The sequence below is a fragment of the Canis lupus genome, chromosome 32, assembly GCF_003254725.2.
Source record: "Canis lupus dingo isolate Sandy chromosome 32, ASM325472v2, whole genome shotgun sequence".
NCBI classification, from domain to species: Eukaryota; Metazoa; Chordata; class Mammalia; order Carnivora; family Canidae; genus Canis; species Canis lupus.
This window is the reverse complement of record NC_064274.1, coordinates 32,008,910-32,027,194: the sequence shown is the minus strand read 5'-3', so window position 1 is coordinate 32,027,194 and position 18,285 is coordinate 32,008,910. Positions and strand designations below refer to the sequence as shown.

Sequence of the window (18,285 nt, the reverse complement as noted above, 5' to 3'; positions counted from 1 at the left end):
TTATAATAGTGTCAAAAAAGGTCAAAGAACATGATTTTAAAAAATGCAAATGCTCAATAAATACATGCACATGCAAGGTTTAGTAAACCTCTCCAGCAATATTTTACAACATAAGATAATTTTGACCTACTAAATTGGCAAAGATTAATAATCTATAAATAACACCATTCCTTACAGGCATGGATGGCACTCATACACCCATGCTGGAAGTGTACATTGGTGTGACCTTTCTTGAATGCAATCCTATAGAATGTTCCAAGAGGCTTCAACGAATTTGACTCATTGACCTAGTTCTTTCATTTCTAGGAATCTATTGCAAGGTAGAACTCTGAAGATTTACATGCAAAGGTTTTCATTACAGCATTATTTAAAAAGAAATTTTGAAGCACCTTAAATGTATATTAGTAGGAAAACGGACTGTTAGGCAGCCTTAAAAATAATTTTTACAAATAATTTTTCATAACACAGGAAAATGACACAACATGCTAAGTAGTCAAAACAAGAAAGTAAATTTCATATTATACTAAAACATGTTAAAAATATATGTGTATATACATATAAGTATAGTAATATAAGAGAGAGGGAGAGATTAATAATACCAAATGTATGAGATATATTTTTTAAATATTTGATATTTTTAAACAAAATATTGCTTGGATTGGAATTTCAAATGCTTTTGTTTTCTTCCTTAGATTTTTCTTTATTTCTACATTTTCCAAAGTACATTACTTCAATAATCATAAAGAAAGGCCTTAGAGCTAAAGATAATGATTCTAATGTCAATCTGAGGATAATGGGACCTCTATGCTCTAGGAGGTAAGAAGGGCCATCTTAGGTTATTCAGGTTGTGAACTGCCACATCTAAGCAGATGCTATTCACATTGTAGGCATATTATAAAAGGACTAGAGATGTTTGGCCTTTCAGTTACGCAGTAGTTCAGACTCTTTTATATAAAGCCACCTAATGTTCACAGTCATGAACATACTTGAACCATGTCTCATGTACACAATGAACAACACATATGTGGGATAGTTATGCCCTCTCCCTTTGTTCCCTTGGGCATTTTGCCATTCTCCCTTGCTTATCTCTTTTAGATGCCTGACATGTACTTCAAACTTGACACAGTTCCTTCATCTAAAGGACTTGTTCGATTCTTTTAAGTCCTCCTTTCTTAAGATATTTGATTTTAACTAGGCCTCCTTTGTCAATCATCCTACCTAGAGAGACAAAAGAACCTTAGTTTTCTCAAATGGCGTGGCATTTAAGAACAAGTAGTAAGGGGGAATGCCTGGGTGGCTCAGCAGTTGAGCGTCTGCCTTCAGCTCAGGGCATGATCCTGGAGTCCTGGGATCGAGTCTCACATCCGGCTCCCTGCACAGAGCCTGCTTCTCCCTCTGCCTGTGTCTCTACTTCTCTCTCTGTGTGTGTCTCTCATGATAAATAAATTAAAAAAAAGAACAAGTAGTAAGGGAAAAAAAAATGATGCTGACAATCTTAGTTATTAAGAAAATACCTATATTACTATTTCTGTGTTACTTGAAATAAATACCAAGATATAGACCATTCTGAGCTGGTATCATATCAATGAGCCAAAGGTAGGTTTTGTACAGTCAAAGCTGATACAAGAGACTTCCCAAGATGAGGGAAGGGCATAAACCTTTCTGACAGGAATGGAAAGAAAAATCAGTGAAGGAAAGGATGCCTGTGGAGGAGCCTTTAGCCTGGAGAATAGCTAATGGAAGAAACATGCTTCATCAAATTATCAGGTAATGAAGCAAACAGAAATAGGAAGGAATTTAATACAAAAAATTAGGGGCTGAAAAAAAAATCACTGACAGCTGGAGGAGCAAAAGTCAGATGTCTTCTGGAACTATTGCGTTCAAGAGCACACCACCACAGCCTGGATCCAGACGTAAGGGAGCTTCTGTGGAGGCGGCTACCATCGCCACCGCTACCACTGATGCCACCAGTTCTCTTTCAACATCCATAAGGCTGAGACTGTGGAACACCAAGTGAGTGTGCCAGGCAGAAAGGACACCAGGAATATGGCCTCTGCCTCATTTCCAGCTAATTAGTTTTAGTTCCATTTATTTTATATCATTGTTTCTGTGGAAAAATTCACTCTAAATTCTAAATAACTAGTCTACAAACCAAGTTTTCAAAAATATTCTATTTTGTAATCTGGAGTCTGTGTGCCCTTAAAATAAACAAACACATACCATCCTAAGGAAACCAAAGGAAACCAAACCTAAGGAAACCTAAGGAAACCAAACACATCCTATGGAAAAACTAAATGAAACAACTCTTTAGGTTATATTTCATAGTCAATGAATTCATTCACTTCTCCCTCAAGTATTTTTATATCTGTAGTTACCATCAATGCAAGGGAGTGCATAAAATTTTTAAATTTCAGTTGCAGGACTTGCAAAGAAAAGAAGAAAACAAGCCTTGGTGACAATATTATCAACAAATGATTTATCTCAAAAGCTTACTTCTTAGACCAAAGGGTTGTGTTGTCCCAATTTTTTGTTCATTTTTGGTTTCTTGATAAGAAGTTCTTCTTTGGTGCTGATTTGGGGTAAGTGCATATCTCAGGTGTAATTTTCCATTACTATGTATGTAGGCTTAGGGTACGTAAATACATTATCTGATAAAAAAAATAACAGTTTCAACATTTCAAAGGAAAGAAATTTCCATGACAGGCACTGAAAGAAGCAGGTGTGCGGGGATATGTTTTCTAGGATATACGTATCATTTATTTTTGTTTGTTTTCATCCTTTTTCATTGTACCAAATAATTTTGGTAAGACCAGAGATACTAATGATGTGAAATCTACAGAAGTATAAATGAAGCAATATTTTACATGCTCCCTTACAAACATTCGAAAATGTACTTTAAGAACCTCAATTCTACTGTACCCCCCTCACCACCACCACCAAGGGAGTTCCTTGTAGCTTGCTGTTTTCTTCACTTTTCCAGTTGAACAACTAAAGCAAGAGGAAACTAAGCCCTTTAGCTACTGAGTCATGGTCCAGTTGGATGGTACACTAGGAAGGGAACAGGGAAGATCTCCTAGAGACTAATTATTTGCTTCAGTCACCATGCCATCTCTTATATTGTCATAAGGATGAAAACTTACAATAAATAAAATATTTTTTTAAAAAGGATGAAAAATTACACCTCCACATGGTAATGAGCCTGATGCTAGGGCATACTTTGTATGTGCCACACAATGGTATTTCTGTTTTCTAAATAAAATGTTGAAATACCAGAAGTTACACTTTATCTACTAATGCATTTAGTGATGCTATTGGAGTTTGCGAAATGTGACAAAATGACAGACGGACAATGATGAAAGGAGACAGACATTAATGGATTGTCCCGACAGTACAGGCCGTAGCAAAGGCAAATAATCATGTGACTACTCCTTAATGTGATGCTGAAGGTAGGCTTATTTCAGGTATTTCTGAGAGTTTAATTACTGTTTTTTGCTGGTGAAAATCTACCCTACATATAATCCAATTTCTTTTTATTAAATCTCTTGCCTAATCTTGAGGACATCTGATATGTTGTAACGCCTATTACCATACTTCATTTGGTGAGAACAGATTCTGAGAGTTTCAAAAATTACCCAACTTCTCCTTTTCCTACCGCTGTCCTCTGAATACTTCTTTCCCTTCGGTGCTAACTGAAAGCAATTTTCTTGCTTTTTCACTTTTAAAATGAAGTTTTGATTTCGTTTGCGTTCATGTGAGGAACCTGCTCTCTTGGAGAGTCCCAGGCAAGGTATCTATCGCAATACCCGCTCCTACACACGCTTTCAGACCCTGACTGCACATCTAGAGAGAGACGCCCACACCTCCTCGGAGGCGCTAGGTGTGCGTTCGGAACTGCCAAGATGGAGGGCGGGGAGGGAGCGGCTGTCCCCTACACCACAGCACAGGGGTTTGGACTGGAGGTCGCAAAAAAAAAAAAAAAAAAAAAAAAAAAGTGTTTACATGTGAGGCTTTTAGGTAAGTGACCGTTACGGAGGGTACTTCCACAGAGCCCGGGGCGCCGGCCTGCGCCCGCCCGCCCGACAGCAGGGGCAGGGCCGCGCCGACCCCGCCAGGCACGCGACCCGGGGCACTCGCCGCCGCGCACGCACGACCCCGCAGCCCGGCCCGGGGCGCGCCGTCCAACGGCTCCTCGCCGCAGCGACCAGCGACCAGCGCCCCACGCCGAGCAGAGCCCAGGCGCCGCCCGCCCGCCTACTTCCCTCCGCCGCCGGGTGGGGCTCGGCAAACCGGCCGGGCCGCGCCGCCCCCCCCCCCGCTCACCTGCTCGCGCTCCTCCAGCGGCCGCTGCCCGCGTCGCCGCGGGCTCGCCCCGGGCTCCGGCTCTGTCCCCGCCACCGGCCGCTCCGCCAGCGCGTCCCGGTCCTCGTCGCGCTCCCCGCCGCCGCCGCCGCCGCCGCCGCCGCCGCCGAGCAGATCCCCGGCCGAGCACATCCCGTCGCCAACTCCCGCGGCCGGGACGGCCGCCGGAGGAGCCGAGCGTGAAACGCGAGGCAGCGCCGCCAGCCGCGGGCCGCCCGGAGACCGGCCGCGCTGCCCACAGACAGGAGCCTCCGGAGCGCCCCGCTGGCCAGCGTGCCCGAAGTGCCAGCCCGGCCCGGCCTCTCCTGTCACTGGCTCGCCCCGCCCGGCCCCGGCCCCGGGGCGGGGCCCACCCGGGGGCAGGGCCACGGCGGGGGCGGAGCCGACGGGGGCGTGTGGGGGAGCCCTGAGAGCGAAGGCGCGTGTTCGCGCGCGTCCGTGAGGCCGCGTGTGTGAGGCGATGTACACTGAGAGGCCGTAGGTACGTGTGTGAGAGAGATGGTCTGTGTGTGAGGTTGTGTGTGTGAGACGGAATGTGTGAGTATGTACGTAACAGGTTTTAAGAAATTGTGTACGCGTGAAACTGTTAGGAGTCTGTGAGAGACAGTGTATGTAAGAGAGGGTGAGTGTGAGGGAGAGAGGAGAGCGTGTGTGTGTGTGTGTGTGTGTGTGTGATGCACAGTTACACTCCAACGGGGTGGTCCTGTTCTTCCGCGGCACGGAGGCTGTGCCTGAGTGTGCTGCTGGAGGCCTGCCCTGAGTGCCGTCCGTCCTTTGCAAGTAATACACACTTCTCTGTCTCTTTTGTTCCTTTTGTCTTCTGTGTAGTATCTCTCGGAAGGTGTGTGTCTTTGTCTCTGTTAAGTGTTTCTCCGGGGTGTGTTGATTGTTAGAGCCTTGGAGCATGTATGCACTACCAAATGCTCCCAAGGCCTTGGTGTGTATTTCTACAAATGGGCCAGGATATGTCTGTCTCTCTCAGTGGTTGATAAAGGGGATACTAACTCATAAATCTTTTCCTCACTACCCGTGATATTGTGACTTGTAAGAAATATATACAGTTGGCCCATGAAGGATGCAGGGATTAGGGACACTGACCTGCACAATCAAAAATCCCTGTATGACTTTTGACTCCTCCAGAACGTAATTACTAATAGTCTTGTGTTGACTGGAAGCCATACTCCTGACATATATAGTTGATTAGCATATTTTGTATGTTACATGTATTATATACTGTATTTGAAAAGGATATGCTCCTAAGAAAATCATAGGGAAGAGAAAATGCTAATAGTGCTGTAAAAAAATCCAAGTATAAGTTGACCTGCACATTTCAAACCTCTGTTCAAGGGTCAGCCCTGGTGGCTCAGCGGTTTAGCGCCACCTTCAGTCTAGGGTGTGATCCTGGAGACCTGGGATCCAGTCCCATGTCAGGCTCCCTGCATGGAGCCTGCTTCTCCCTCTGCCCCTCTCTCTGTGTCTCTCATGAATAAATAAATAAAATCTTAAAAAAAAAAAAAAAGAGTCAACCATATATTTGGTTTTCATTCCATTTTGGGAACAGAGCTCCTAAAACCTTGGAATTTCCTACTTGAGGAGAGCTGTAAACATCTCTTGTTTTGCTAATGAGGACACTTTTGGAAGTAGTTAACGAAGGATGGGGGCTAGTTGCCTGGAGAATAAAAATGTTGATTAGAGGGTTAGAAATTTTAGTCCCAACCCCTGAACTCCAGGAGGGTAGAGAGGGTCTGAGTTGAATCAATCAATGGTGGTCAATGATTTAATCAATCGTGTCTATGTAATGAAACCTTCATGGAAGCCCAAAAGGACAGAGGTTCTGGGAGCTTCTTGATAAGCGAACATGTGAACAGGCAAGCAGAGTGGTTCACACAGAGAACATAGAAGCTCAGGACGCCTTCCAACACATCTTGTACTGTGTACCTCTACATCTGGCTGTTCATCTGTATCCTTTATATTATCCTTCACAATAAACTAGTAAAAGTTTCTCTCAGTTCTGCGAGCTGTTGAACCAAGGACCATGTCATTGGAAATCTCCAATTTAGAGCCAATTGGTCAGAAGCACAGGTGACAACCTGGACCTGCAATTGGCATCAAAAGGAGGGCAGTCTGTGGCACTGAGCTCTTAAGGTGTGAGATCTGTGACCTTATCTCCGGGTAGACAGTGTCAGAACTGAGTTAACTGCTTGGTGGTGTTAGGAAACACACATCTAACTACCCTACCTATTCTGTGGAAGGGAAGTTGGAGGGTGTTTTAAAAGCAAACAAACGAGCTTTTTATATCTTTCATCTGTTCTTTGAGAAAATTATAGACTTGTATAGATAAAATATGAGGCTATTTATCAATGGAAAATAAATATGCCTGTGTATGGAGAATGAGTTATTTGGGATCTTCTATTAAAATGTTTTCAGGCCCAGAGAGGGAATTAAAATAGGCAGAAATTTAAAGACGTATTTTAAAGACCTATTTCCTGTAAGCAGGACTATAGAAACTAGAAAATATGCCTTTGAATATCACAAATTAGAAAGAAAATGAATCTGGTTTATTTCCTTTCTTAAAAGCCTTTTAAAACCCAGGGGGAAAGTATTTAATATTATATATATAATCAGAAACAAATGTCACCATGGAAAACCAAAAACATTCCCTGATGGGCCTCTTTGCTTTACTCTAATGACAACATTTTCATTTTTGAAGTTTTGCTTTGGCTGTCAGTAGTGTTTCTTATGAAAAGTGGACTTATACATTTTTTACTAAAAGCTTTATAATTATATATAGTGGCACAAAGACCATCATCCTTTTACTGCCAACTCTGTGGAGCTTAAGGCACATTTTGAGGTCCCCCCCTCTTTGGGCTTATGTCTGACAACTTGGTAAGTCAAGAGGCTATGCACTCTTCAGTCTGGGTACAGAGTGAACAGAAGTTCCTTATATACATGAGGACTCAGAAGGCACAGAATATATATATAGCAGGGCAGGTAAAAAGAGTAATACAGAGCTTAGTTTTGTTCAACTTGAGGGTCAGGTCTTAACAGAAGTCCTTTAGTCTAGAATATATTATCCGGCCTTTCAGAGATTCAGGCTTCTTCTTCAAGAATTGTATTCAGTCATTTAACACATATTTATTGAACACTAGTAGACATTAGACCCAGGTTCCTACTCTTAAAAAACTTCCATTCTTTTTCAAATTCTAGTCTGCTATCTGGCAAAATCCAAGAACTTCCACTAAAGGGTGGCCAGAATCCTCTGATCCTAGTCCAGGATTGATGTCCCAACTTTTTCCTTTTCTTAGTTTTGTCTACCTTTCATTTAGTGAATGAGTTTCAATTTGAACTGTGATTCTTTTGTTCATAAAGACTTTGGAGATTTAGGGAATCACTTCTTTAAAAAAATCTAATAATAGTATTTTGTGAAAAAGACATTATTCAAGTTACATCCCAGATAACATACTTTCTTATGGGAGGGGAAGGCTGTTTTCACTGGTCTGCATAATATGGATTTTATACGTATAAAACTATTATTGCTGGTTTATGTGGCAAATATATTTGCTATTGCCCAGGCAACTATGACATATTGGTCTCAAATTGTGTGTAGTTTAATTGTGATTTTATTAGTGCATTTACCTTGTGTTTTCACAGTAATTAGTAAGTGGCAAGAAACTGATGCCTGTCCAAGGAGTGGCCTATGTAGTATAAATCTGTCTTGTGCAATTGCTATGGGAACAAGAACTTTTAATCTTTCACTTTCACACTTTTAATATCTTATTTTTAATGTTTTTCCACTCTTATTTGGATGTCTTTGCAGAGGAAAATGAACAAGTTGGAGCAATCTGTACTCATTTAGTAATATAACCTTAGAAAAACAAGTGTGGTTATTTGTGAAAACTTCATTTTCAGTTTGATTTTTTTCACATTACTATGATGTTAATTTATTATGTTTCCTGTGCTTTAATATTTGCTTCATATATGATTTTTTTTGTATCTGCTTCTTTCCTGCATAGTAGAGCCTTCAGTATGGGGAATTATTTTTGAAATGTTTGGAATCTGAAACAAAATCCCAGGAAAAAGTATGGCTTCTGAATTGATATATGTGAATTTAAAGGAAAAGGAGCTTATTGGAGAACCCTCACTTTCTTTAGCATTCCTTCAGTTTCAGGAAGCTATATCAGAGACATGTTGAACCAATGCTTGCTCAATATTCTCTAGCCTTTCCAGAAACTCCACTCTGATTCAGAGGAGAAGTTCTCCTTCTTGGAATTAATTTTTATACTCTCTGTTAAAGAACAAAATTCAACTGAGTAGATTTTAAGGATCATATTGGCTTTATTCAGCGATTCATGAATTGAGCAGCATCCAGTATAGCAGATAGAAAGGAGTTCCAAAGAATTGTTCAATTTGAGAAAGTTTTATAGACCAAAGTGAGCAGGAGCAGGACAGAAACATGGCATTTGCTGATTGGAGCAAAGGGAAGTTTGGAGCAGGGTTAGGTAACTTGTGTTGACTGGTTGATCTAGGCATTTGGTTCCTCGGAGAGCTGAGCATAGAAGTTTAGTTAAGTTTTGGCTTGCTAATGTGGGCCTAGCTTGAGTGGACTCCAACTAGGGCCTAATTTGGTTACTTTAACACTGTTTTATTTTCTTCCTTTGATGTGACTTTACAACATGTGCACTGCTGAGTCACTCCCTACAGTAGGAATGCAGATTAAGAGTTGTGTTTAGCTTAAAATAAAAAAAAAATGGGAATTCTATTCCAACTCATTAGTAGAGGGGAAAAAAAGTAAATAATTATAAAGTACCAATTAATATATATTAGCAATTTTTAAAATGTTGAAGCTAATATGGACAGTGCCTTAAGGAAATGTTAAACTCAGTTATTGCTAATAGCACTGCAAACTGCTAACATTCTTTTTGGTAGTACATGTTTAGAACCATAAAAATATCCATAGCCTTTGGCCCACTAACTCCAGACCTAGGAAATAATTCAAAAGGGGAAAAGGCTGTTTGTATAAAGATGTTCATGGTAGAACTATAGTGAAGAGTTCAAAGAAGCCTGAATGCTATTCAACAGGTAAATGGCTGAGTAAATATGATACACCAACACAACTGAATGTATAAGGTGTTAAAATGTTAATAATGGAGATTTTGTATCAAATCTGTTTACTACGTATGTTTAAACATGTAGTAAACATTTTTAATATAATGCTAAGTGAAAAAGTATAGCTTGGTAGTAGCAGAGCCACCCAGCTATCCTATATCCTAGGAGCTGGGAATATAAAAAGAGTAATGCAAAAGTTAGCTCTGTCCAGTTAGGGAGTAAGTCTGGTAGAAGTGAAATTATGTAAACCTACTGATCAAATTTGAAAGAGAAAATTCTGAAATTTGGGGGAGAGGGTAAAATTCCCTTGTAAAATTAACTTTAATGTTGTAATTTAAAAATAATCATTTTTAAAGATTTGTTTCTATTTTCCTTATAAAGTGGGATGGATGACACCCAAAGTCTGGTTGATTCAACTTCATAGCTGAAAGTTCTATTACCTTTTGTTGAATAATTTAGTTTTTGAATGGGTTTGGATCTTTTATTCATGCTGTTCTCAATAATTTAGAATTAGAGTTGGAAGGAATCTAACAGGCAGTTTAGAGCAACCTCCCACCCAGTATAGGGATCCCTTCTATAACATCCCTGACAGATGGTCACCCTCCTTCTGCTTGAAGGCTTCCAACTATGGGAAACTCATTACTTCATGATGCCACCTGCTCAGTTACTGGATATCTTTAATTGTTAGAAAGTTCTTCGTGTCTACTGAATTGAATCTGTATCCTTTTCTCCTCTGCCTATTGGTCCTTATTTTTTCCTGAAGTATAAGAAAACAGATTAGTCTTTCTTTTCTCAAGATACTTTTTGGGTGTTTTTTTAAAAGGCAATTTTTGTCTTCTCTTAACTTTTATTTTTTCAACTGTTACTTATGGATAGATGTTGTAGAATTTTTGGATTTTGCCATTTGTTATCTGTACCTACTTCTTGTGTTAACAGTATGCCAGCTTTTTTTTTTTTTTTTAATTGATCCAATTCTCTTCTACTCTCAGTCTGTGATTTCAGGGAATATGATTTTATTCCTGAGTCTAGGACCAGGGAATATGACCTTTACTAAGTAAATCAAATGCATTTGATCTTCTTTACCTCCCATAGGGATTGGTTAAAGGATGGGCACATGACCCAAGTCAGGCTGATCAGGGTCAATAAAATTTAATTCTGGGACTTTTGTTCATATTTTAAGAAAAGCAAAATCTTATCTACAGGATTGGTGTGTGATGCTATGAAGTTGGAACTACAGGAGAACCATCTTACAGTCTAATAATGAACTTGACCTAGTGGAATATATGACTGAGAGATGAACATTTTTAGCCAGTTCCTCTAAAAGTTAAGTTACCTCTGTATGCCTTTTTCAGTCATGTTGGCCAATGAATCTATCACCATAATGTTCACTGTGCCCCACACCGCTTTTCTCATAAGCAATCTTGGGATGACTTTGTCACTTTATAAAGGAATTAGAATGATACAGGCTCTACTGAGATATAGAAGAAATGAGTAGTTTTGCTGTTATCAGATTGTAGAAATTTGGACAGTTCATTTAAAGTCTGGTATTGAATTCCATCATCAGTAAAATGAGCAGATTGAAGTAGACAATTTTAAAAACTTCTTAACTGCTTTAAAATTCTATGATTTCCATATGACTTTGCCTCTAGATCTAGCCTGTGTGTCTTGGCTGCTGTCCTTTGCATTTATTCCAGTTGGTCAAATTGTTCCTATTAGAGAACAACTATTCTCAATTATTCTCAGAAGCAAAAGGATAGAAACAATTATTCTCAATTATTCTCAAAAGCAAAAGGATAGAAACAGTTTTTCTATGATGCATATTCCCTTATCACTCATATTTAAATTACATGCAGTTATTTTCTGTACCCTCCTTAAATTTTTAAAAATGTTTTAATGAACATGTAAATTGTCCTATTAATATTCTAAGGCATCTATAATTTAAAACCCTTTACTTTAGCAAAAATTAGGTCTATAATTCTTTTGTCTCCAACTTGTTATTTTGAAAGATTTCAAGCCTTCAGAAAAGTTGCAGGAAAAGTACAATGAATACCAAGAGTTTTCTTCTACATTGGCCAGATGTTAATGTTTTGTCATATTTGCTTTCCTGTGTGTGTTTTCCTGAGAAAGTCTATTATTCTCAATGTATGTTTAAAATAATGTGTAAAGAAAACTAAGGACTTTAAAAAAAAAAACAACTAAGGACTTCTGAGAGGGGTGCTACCCTTAACTGGGAGCATTTAGAAGGATCTGGAGAAAAAAACAAAACAAAACAAAACAAAAAAACAAACAAACAAACAAAAAAAGAGAAGGATCTGGAGAAGTGGAGGAGTGGAGGTAGTGAAGGGTACAAGTTAACAATTCAAGAGTCTTGACTTTGCCTGAATTCTAATCCTGACTCTCTCTGATCCTCATTTTTCTTTTTTTTCCTAATAATTTTATTTATTAATTTTAAAAGATTTTATTTACCTACCTATTTGAGACAGAGAAAGGGAGAGAGAGCACAAACAGGGGAAGAGGGAGAGGGAGAAGCAGGCTCCCAACTGAGCAGGGAGCCTGACATGGGGCTTGATCTCAAGATCCTGAAATCATGACCTGAGCCAAAGGCAGACATCCAACCAACTGAGCCACCCAGGTGCCCCATAATCTTCAGTTTTTGTATTTGCATTATACGGGTATTATTGGCACTCAAGTTCATACTCAAAACATATTAATTAGTATTAATGTTATATGAGTAGAACTAACAATATGAGATGTATGTGATTTTTCATTGCATATGGAAAGCATATAGTTATTTCTGCTCTACAGATGAGCTTGGACCTTAAGCTTCCTAACATAGGAAATAAATTAGTGGTTGGCCCAAAAGGGAATATGAAGCGCTTAAACAGAAATTAAAGAACATGTGTTTTTGGCTGGGCAAGAAATCACACCCCATGCTGAAAGTTTCAAACAGCATCTGCCAATGTGGTACTAGTGGAAGTAAATCCAGATAAAGGAAGAAGATAGGTTTCATCTCGTGCCAATTACTCTTAGTGACTGCCTGGTATACTGTATAAGATGGCTTGTGAGAACATTTTGGGAAAAGAATGACTGCCATGGCAAGGGAAATATGAGAGATGACACAAGTGCTTATATTTGCCATCTTGGATTTAGATATAAAAGAAAAGGAGGCGTGTTTTAGGAATAGGGAGTGACCTTGACAATTGGCTAATATATACTATTAAGACAGTTGAGAGTAAAAATTAGTAGATTTAAATGAAATGTTCCATTAAGCCTGTTAGTAAACCAATATGTGTATATGTCTGTTCTAGCATTTGCCTCATTATAGTAACTCCTTTACTTATGTGTTCCTCTCTCTAATTGAACTATATGTTTCTAGAGGGAATATCCACTGTTTTCCTTTGTGCTTTACCAAGTGCCAGGTATGTAGTAGGTGTATAATCAATGTTTGAGCTAATTCAGCCATTTCTAAATTTTGATTAGGTTTGGGTTAAAAGGCCTACTCTATAAAACTCATCCCATGTCTTTGTCCATGTTTAGGCCTCCTGCTCTGCTTTGTTTCCTATTAAAACTATTTTTGGGAAATTGCCATCTTGTATTAACCAAAGTAAGACCAAAAAAGGTGTTTGCCAAAGTTTAATCATTATAGAGCAGGAGCAGTAAGCCCCTGATGGTTAAATTCTTTTTTGGAGTTCATGTAGAACAGAATTTAAGTAGGGAGTAGACTTGAGAGACTCTAGACAAGTACGTTTAGGCCTTCTGTGACTACTAACCAGTTCCTTTCTGCTTCTGCAGCACACTGGACATATTATCGATTGAAAAAAGAAAAAAAATTGGAGCACCTGGGTGGCTCAGTGGCTGAATGTCTGCCTTTGACTCAGGTCATGATCCTCTGGTCCTGGGATCAAGTCACTCATCAGGCTCTCCACAAAGAGTCTGCTTCTCCCTCTGCCTATGTCTCTGCCTTTCTATGTCTCTCATGAATGAGTAAGCAAAATCTAAAAAAAATTAAAAATAAAAATTCAGTGATTCCTTACCTTCTTAAATATTCAAATTGTAGGCAGTTGTTAACTCACAATTTCTTAGAGTTTTTCCAACTTGCACTTTCTACATATTAATTGACATATTAATTGACATATTTTATAAATAAAATGTGTACTCTGATGTTCAGCAGCTGGAGAATGATTCTTTTGAGGCATTAGAGGAAGAGGGTCAATAGATTAGTTTGGCCCCACTGCATTCTTTTTTGGAACAAGTGACAATTATCAATTCAATTATTATTAATTATTCAATTATCTATTCAATTGAATTTTGATATAACATTTTAATAGATAAAAGAGGCACTGTGCTAGAAAAATAAAAGTTCTGTTGAGACATTTATAAGTATGTACGGGCCTCATAAAGTTAATTGTAATTGACAAAGGTCAAAATCATCAGGCATGTCCCTCATGGCAGAGTTTTGGCATCGACAACACACTATTTAGCTTTAATTTGTTCAGTTCATCTGTGAGGTACAATTATCAGGGAAGACAAGAGTAAAAAGTTGACACAAACTGGTAGATATATATTTTCAAATTACACTAATGAGATGTGTGGATCTAAAGGATTTTTGTAACAAAAATGTAAATATTTAACCCTCACATAGAATTATAGCAATTCATTATGTGCAAAACCAGGGGCTGCCTCTGTTTATTTTTTTGATAGTTGCTTCTTTTCTTAAATCGCACTTGAGTATCTTCAGTTTTTTCTGTGCTAATGATGTTTTTTCTATTTTGTATCTCTGACTCTTAATATTATCTATGCAGAACACAGGAATAAGGAACTAAGCAAAAACCTGAAAAACCATTAAATCTTTTGAACATTATAGTACCTCTACTGAGGGAAAAAAAAATGCTGCTTGGGTCCTCAGCCTGTTGATTTATAATGTATTCACAATTTTAACAATTTTGGTGCAAAAAGATACCTAATGGATTATTTAAGTTCTGTATGCAGTGTGATTGTGTATGGGGTCACTTATGGGAAAAGTGCACAAAGAATATGGAGACCTGTTTTTTTTTTTTTTTTGAGACCCGTTTTTATTCTTAGTTGCTTTAACCTTTACAAGGCACATAAAACATTTATACAACCAAGAGAAAAAGCACTGTGGAATGAAGAAATGTCATAGGGAATTACAAATGAAGTGCTATGTAGTTCAGAAGAGAGGGAGATTAGTTACCTAGACTCCATACCTACAGTATACATATGAAATAGAAAACTTAGAAGAGAGAAGAACTGTTGGAAGCAGGCATGTTGTCAGCAGCTACTATTACAGCTGATAAAATAACCAAGAGAGAACTTAGCAAATAGGTATGTGAACTTAAAATGTCCAGGAGTCACTTAATGTAAGGTCAACTTTAAGAAGCTTTGAGGATATCATTTAATCATACAGTAATCTGTATTATAGTGATTCATAGGCTTTTAGAATAGAAGTTCTCTTAAAGGCCATCTAGATTCCATATTTTTATTTTATTTTTTTAAAGATTATTTATTTGAGAGAGAGAGAGCAGAGGGAGGGGCAGAGGGACAAAAAGACAGAATCTCAAGCAGACTCCCTGCTCAGAGGGGAGCCCAACGTGTGGCTTGATCCCCAGACCCTGAGATCATGATCTGAGCAGAAATCAAGAGCTGACCACCTAACCAACTGAGCCACCAGGCACGCCTAGGCTCCACGTTTTATTAATGACACTTAGAATAAGTTACTTGCCGTACAGTCTTGCAAATGGGTGGAGTCATCCTTGGATCTGTTTTCCTTCCCAATCCTTTTCTATCCTCCCCACCTGCCATACCCATCTAATCAATCATCTTGTCTTTTTGCCTCCATTTTTCTCAAATTTGTATTCCCTTTTCCATGTCAATTTTCACTGCCTTTATCAGATCTCTGATATATCATACATGGAATTCTTCCATAGATACCTAAATCCTCTTTCTCCTTCCATTTCTTAACCTTCTTAAAATTATATACCACTTATCCAGCCAAGAACATCTGACTGAAATGCAAGTCTGATAGTGACACTCTGTGACTTTATGTTACAGCAGCTTTCCGCTTCCTGCAAGATGAACTCCGAACTGCTGTCTGCTCCTTCCCTGCTTTCTATCAACTCCTGATACTATATGTATAATTAGGGGGAGACTTAGTACATTGCCCACTTCTCCCTTCTCATTCTCACTCCAAATTCACTTGGCTAATATCTCAATCTTTAGGATTCACCTCAGATGCCGTCTTCTCCAGGAAGCTCTGGCTAGAATAAGATGTCTTTCACTGTCCAGTGATTGTTTTTCATGGCATCCTGTAATTGGATTGATTCACTGTACCATAATTATGTATTTGGCTCCCCTATTTGAATATGAACTCTTTGACAGACCATGTTTTATTCATCTTTATATACCAAAGCCCATTTTCAGTGTTGAATATTAGGACATATTAGATGCCAAATCAATGTGTATTGAGACATGGGCAACTATTACAAATAAAGCTACCTGAATACTAATAGTTAAGCAAGTGTTCTTTCTCTTATAGTCGGTTGATGAAACTGGCTCTGAATCAGAATCACCTGAGAAAGTTTTTAAAAAGCACAGGTTTCTGTGCTTTACTCCTGCCCTAGAAAATCAGAATCTTCACCCCCCTCTCTCTATATATATATTTAAGATTTTATTTATTCATGAGAGATACAGAGAAAGAGGCAGAAACACAGGCAGAGGAAGAAGCAGGCTCCTCAAGGGGAACCTGATGTGGGACTCCATCCCAGGACTCCAGGATCACACCCTGAGCAAAGGCAGATGCTTAACCACTGAGCCACCCAGGCAACCCTCTATATTTTTTATGAGGCATCCCAAATGATTCTTATCAGTCAACCTACCACCTGATCTCACGTTGAAGTTTGTAAATCATTGCACAATGTTTCTTATCAAAAACTTTTAAGAATAAGCACATTTAAGAAGTCAAAATGATATACAGTAGATTTTAGAAATATTTGCATTCAAGATGGTTAATTTTTTTTTTTTAGAGAGTGCACACACGGGTGCGGGGAGAGGGAGAGAGAATCTTAAGCAGGCTCCATGCTGGGGTCCCAACTCAGGGCATGATCTCACGACCCTGAGGTTATGACCTGAGCTGAAATTAAGAGTTGGGCACTCAATTAATTGAGCCACTCAGGGGCCCCTAGATGGTTAAATTTGTTTTAAATCTGTGTTAAAGGATATACTTGCAGCTCTCTGAAAACTCTGCATACCTTAATTCAATCACTAATGATTCTGGAGAGACAAACTTTTAATTTTTTTTACATCACTCCATTTATTTTCTTATAACCTAGTGCCTTTGAAAGGGATTTATTTCTTCATAGTAGTTTTCTTTGTATGACCACAGTTGACCCTCACACAATGCAGGGGTTATGAGTGCCAACCCCTGTGGAGCCAAAAATCTGCATAGGACTTTCGACTCCCCCAAAACTTAACAACTAATAGCCTACTGTTGACTGGAGGCTTAACTATGAATAGTCAATTAACACATATCTTGTATGTTACATGTATTATATACTGTGTTCTTACAATAATGTCACCTAGAGAAAAGAAAATTATAAGAAAAATACACTTATCACACTATAAATAATCTGTGTTTAAGTGGGCTTCTATAGTTAAGTCCGTGTTATTCATGAATTTGTGTGTCATCCTTGCACAGGGGCCATGCTAATCTTCTCTGTTTTGTTCCAATTTTAGTACATGTGCTGCCCAAGTGAGCACAAACCCATGTTATTCAAAGATCAACTATACTTAATATCTTTTGCTCCTTTCTCCATTTATAATTAAGAAAACTCCATTCCTTCATGCCTCAAATCTCCTTTTCTAATAAAATGCTCCTTTTCAACTTTTGCTTTTTAAAACTATTGATGTTTCATTAATCTACTCTGGGGGCTTTGTTGAGTCTCTGCAATGTACCTAAACATTTCCATTTACAGGAGAAGTGGGTCTCGGCTTTCATCTTGCCATCACATTGAACTGATTGGTTTCTGTGGGTTGTCAGGGAGCTGCTGAGGATAGGAACTGAAGTGGGTGGGAATTTGGCTGACTCCATAGTTTTCCATATGCACTGTGTGCTCCTCATGCTTGAGCAGGAAGCTGGTCTCTATGGGCAGCCCTGGTAGGAGGAAGACAGCCACTGTGTGGGTGGTTTTGAAGAAACCTCCCTCTATTTTTCCTGTACCCAGCTGGTTTTAAGTTTTTGGATAGTAGTGCTATAACAACCTTCAAGTTTTGCCTTTGATTTAATACAATTTCTGGACTGTGTTTAAAGATGCCTTTGATTTTGGACGTATTTTTTTATACAATTTACAAGTCAGTTTATCTCCAGCTTTGGCTTTCTATTCGATACATTTTGCACAAATGTTTACTTTTAGCTTTGTGTAATTTTGTATACATCCCAATTTGATATGGCCTCCCGATGGAAGTTTATACTACTCTCAGCATAATTGTAGGAGGAAAATAAATTGGTTATAATTTATGTTAGTATTAAGATTTACGTGAACTTAAGTGCTAGATGAAAGGCACAAAAACACTTAAGTCTTTTCTAAGATATTTCCTAAAGTTTATAGCTTTTAGATCACCAAGACTCTAGACTAATTTAATATTTACATCCTCTGATATTATTATTTTTGTTATTTTGCTAGCATCACGCATTTGCTTAAAAGATCTTCCTTGTTATTGAGTGCTTAAAATCTCACAGGGAAAAAAAAATCTCACAGGGAATACAAAGCATTTATACAACTAAGAAATGTTTTGGAGCTGAGAAAA

General features: G+C 38.6%; 1 protein-coding gene, 1 long non-coding RNA gene and 1 other non-coding gene across 6 annotated transcripts in view; 1 reads left to right on the top strand and 2 right to left on the bottom strand.

Annotated features, from left to right (window-relative positions):
• The window catches only part of FAM241A (family with sequence similarity 241 member A), a 44,208-nt gene extending 39,717 nt beyond the window's left edge, over positions 1-4,491 (bottom strand). The window contains exon 1 of the mRNA XM_025465928.3: positions 4,321-4,491. Within this exon, the coding sequence (XP_025321713.1) occupies positions 4,321-4,491 (171 nt within the window). The remainder of the gene's footprint in view (positions 1-4,320) is intronic.
• A 222-nt stretch (positions 4,492-4,713) lies between these two features.
• The window catches only part of LOC112671665 (uncharacterized), a 35,592-nt gene continuing 22,020 nt past the window's right edge, over positions 4,714-18,285 (top strand). Inside the window, exons 1-4 of one of the 4 annotated variants that reach the window (XR_007407717.1) lie at positions 4,748-4,840; positions 12,842-12,884; positions 13,003-13,069; positions 13,258-13,449. This is a non-coding gene — a long non-coding RNA (uncharacterized LOC112671665). Of the gene's footprint in view, positions 4,841-12,841; positions 12,885-13,002; positions 13,070-13,257; positions 13,450-18,285 lie in introns of all 4 variants that reach the window. The other 3 variants (XR_007407718.1, XR_007407716.1, XR_003143772.3) reach the window with 3 other exon arrangements.
• Positions 17,132-17,238, bottom strand: LOC112671764 (U6 spliceosomal RNA). The gene has a single exon (XR_003143846.1). It is a non-coding gene; the product is annotated as a U6 spliceosomal RNA (small nuclear RNA).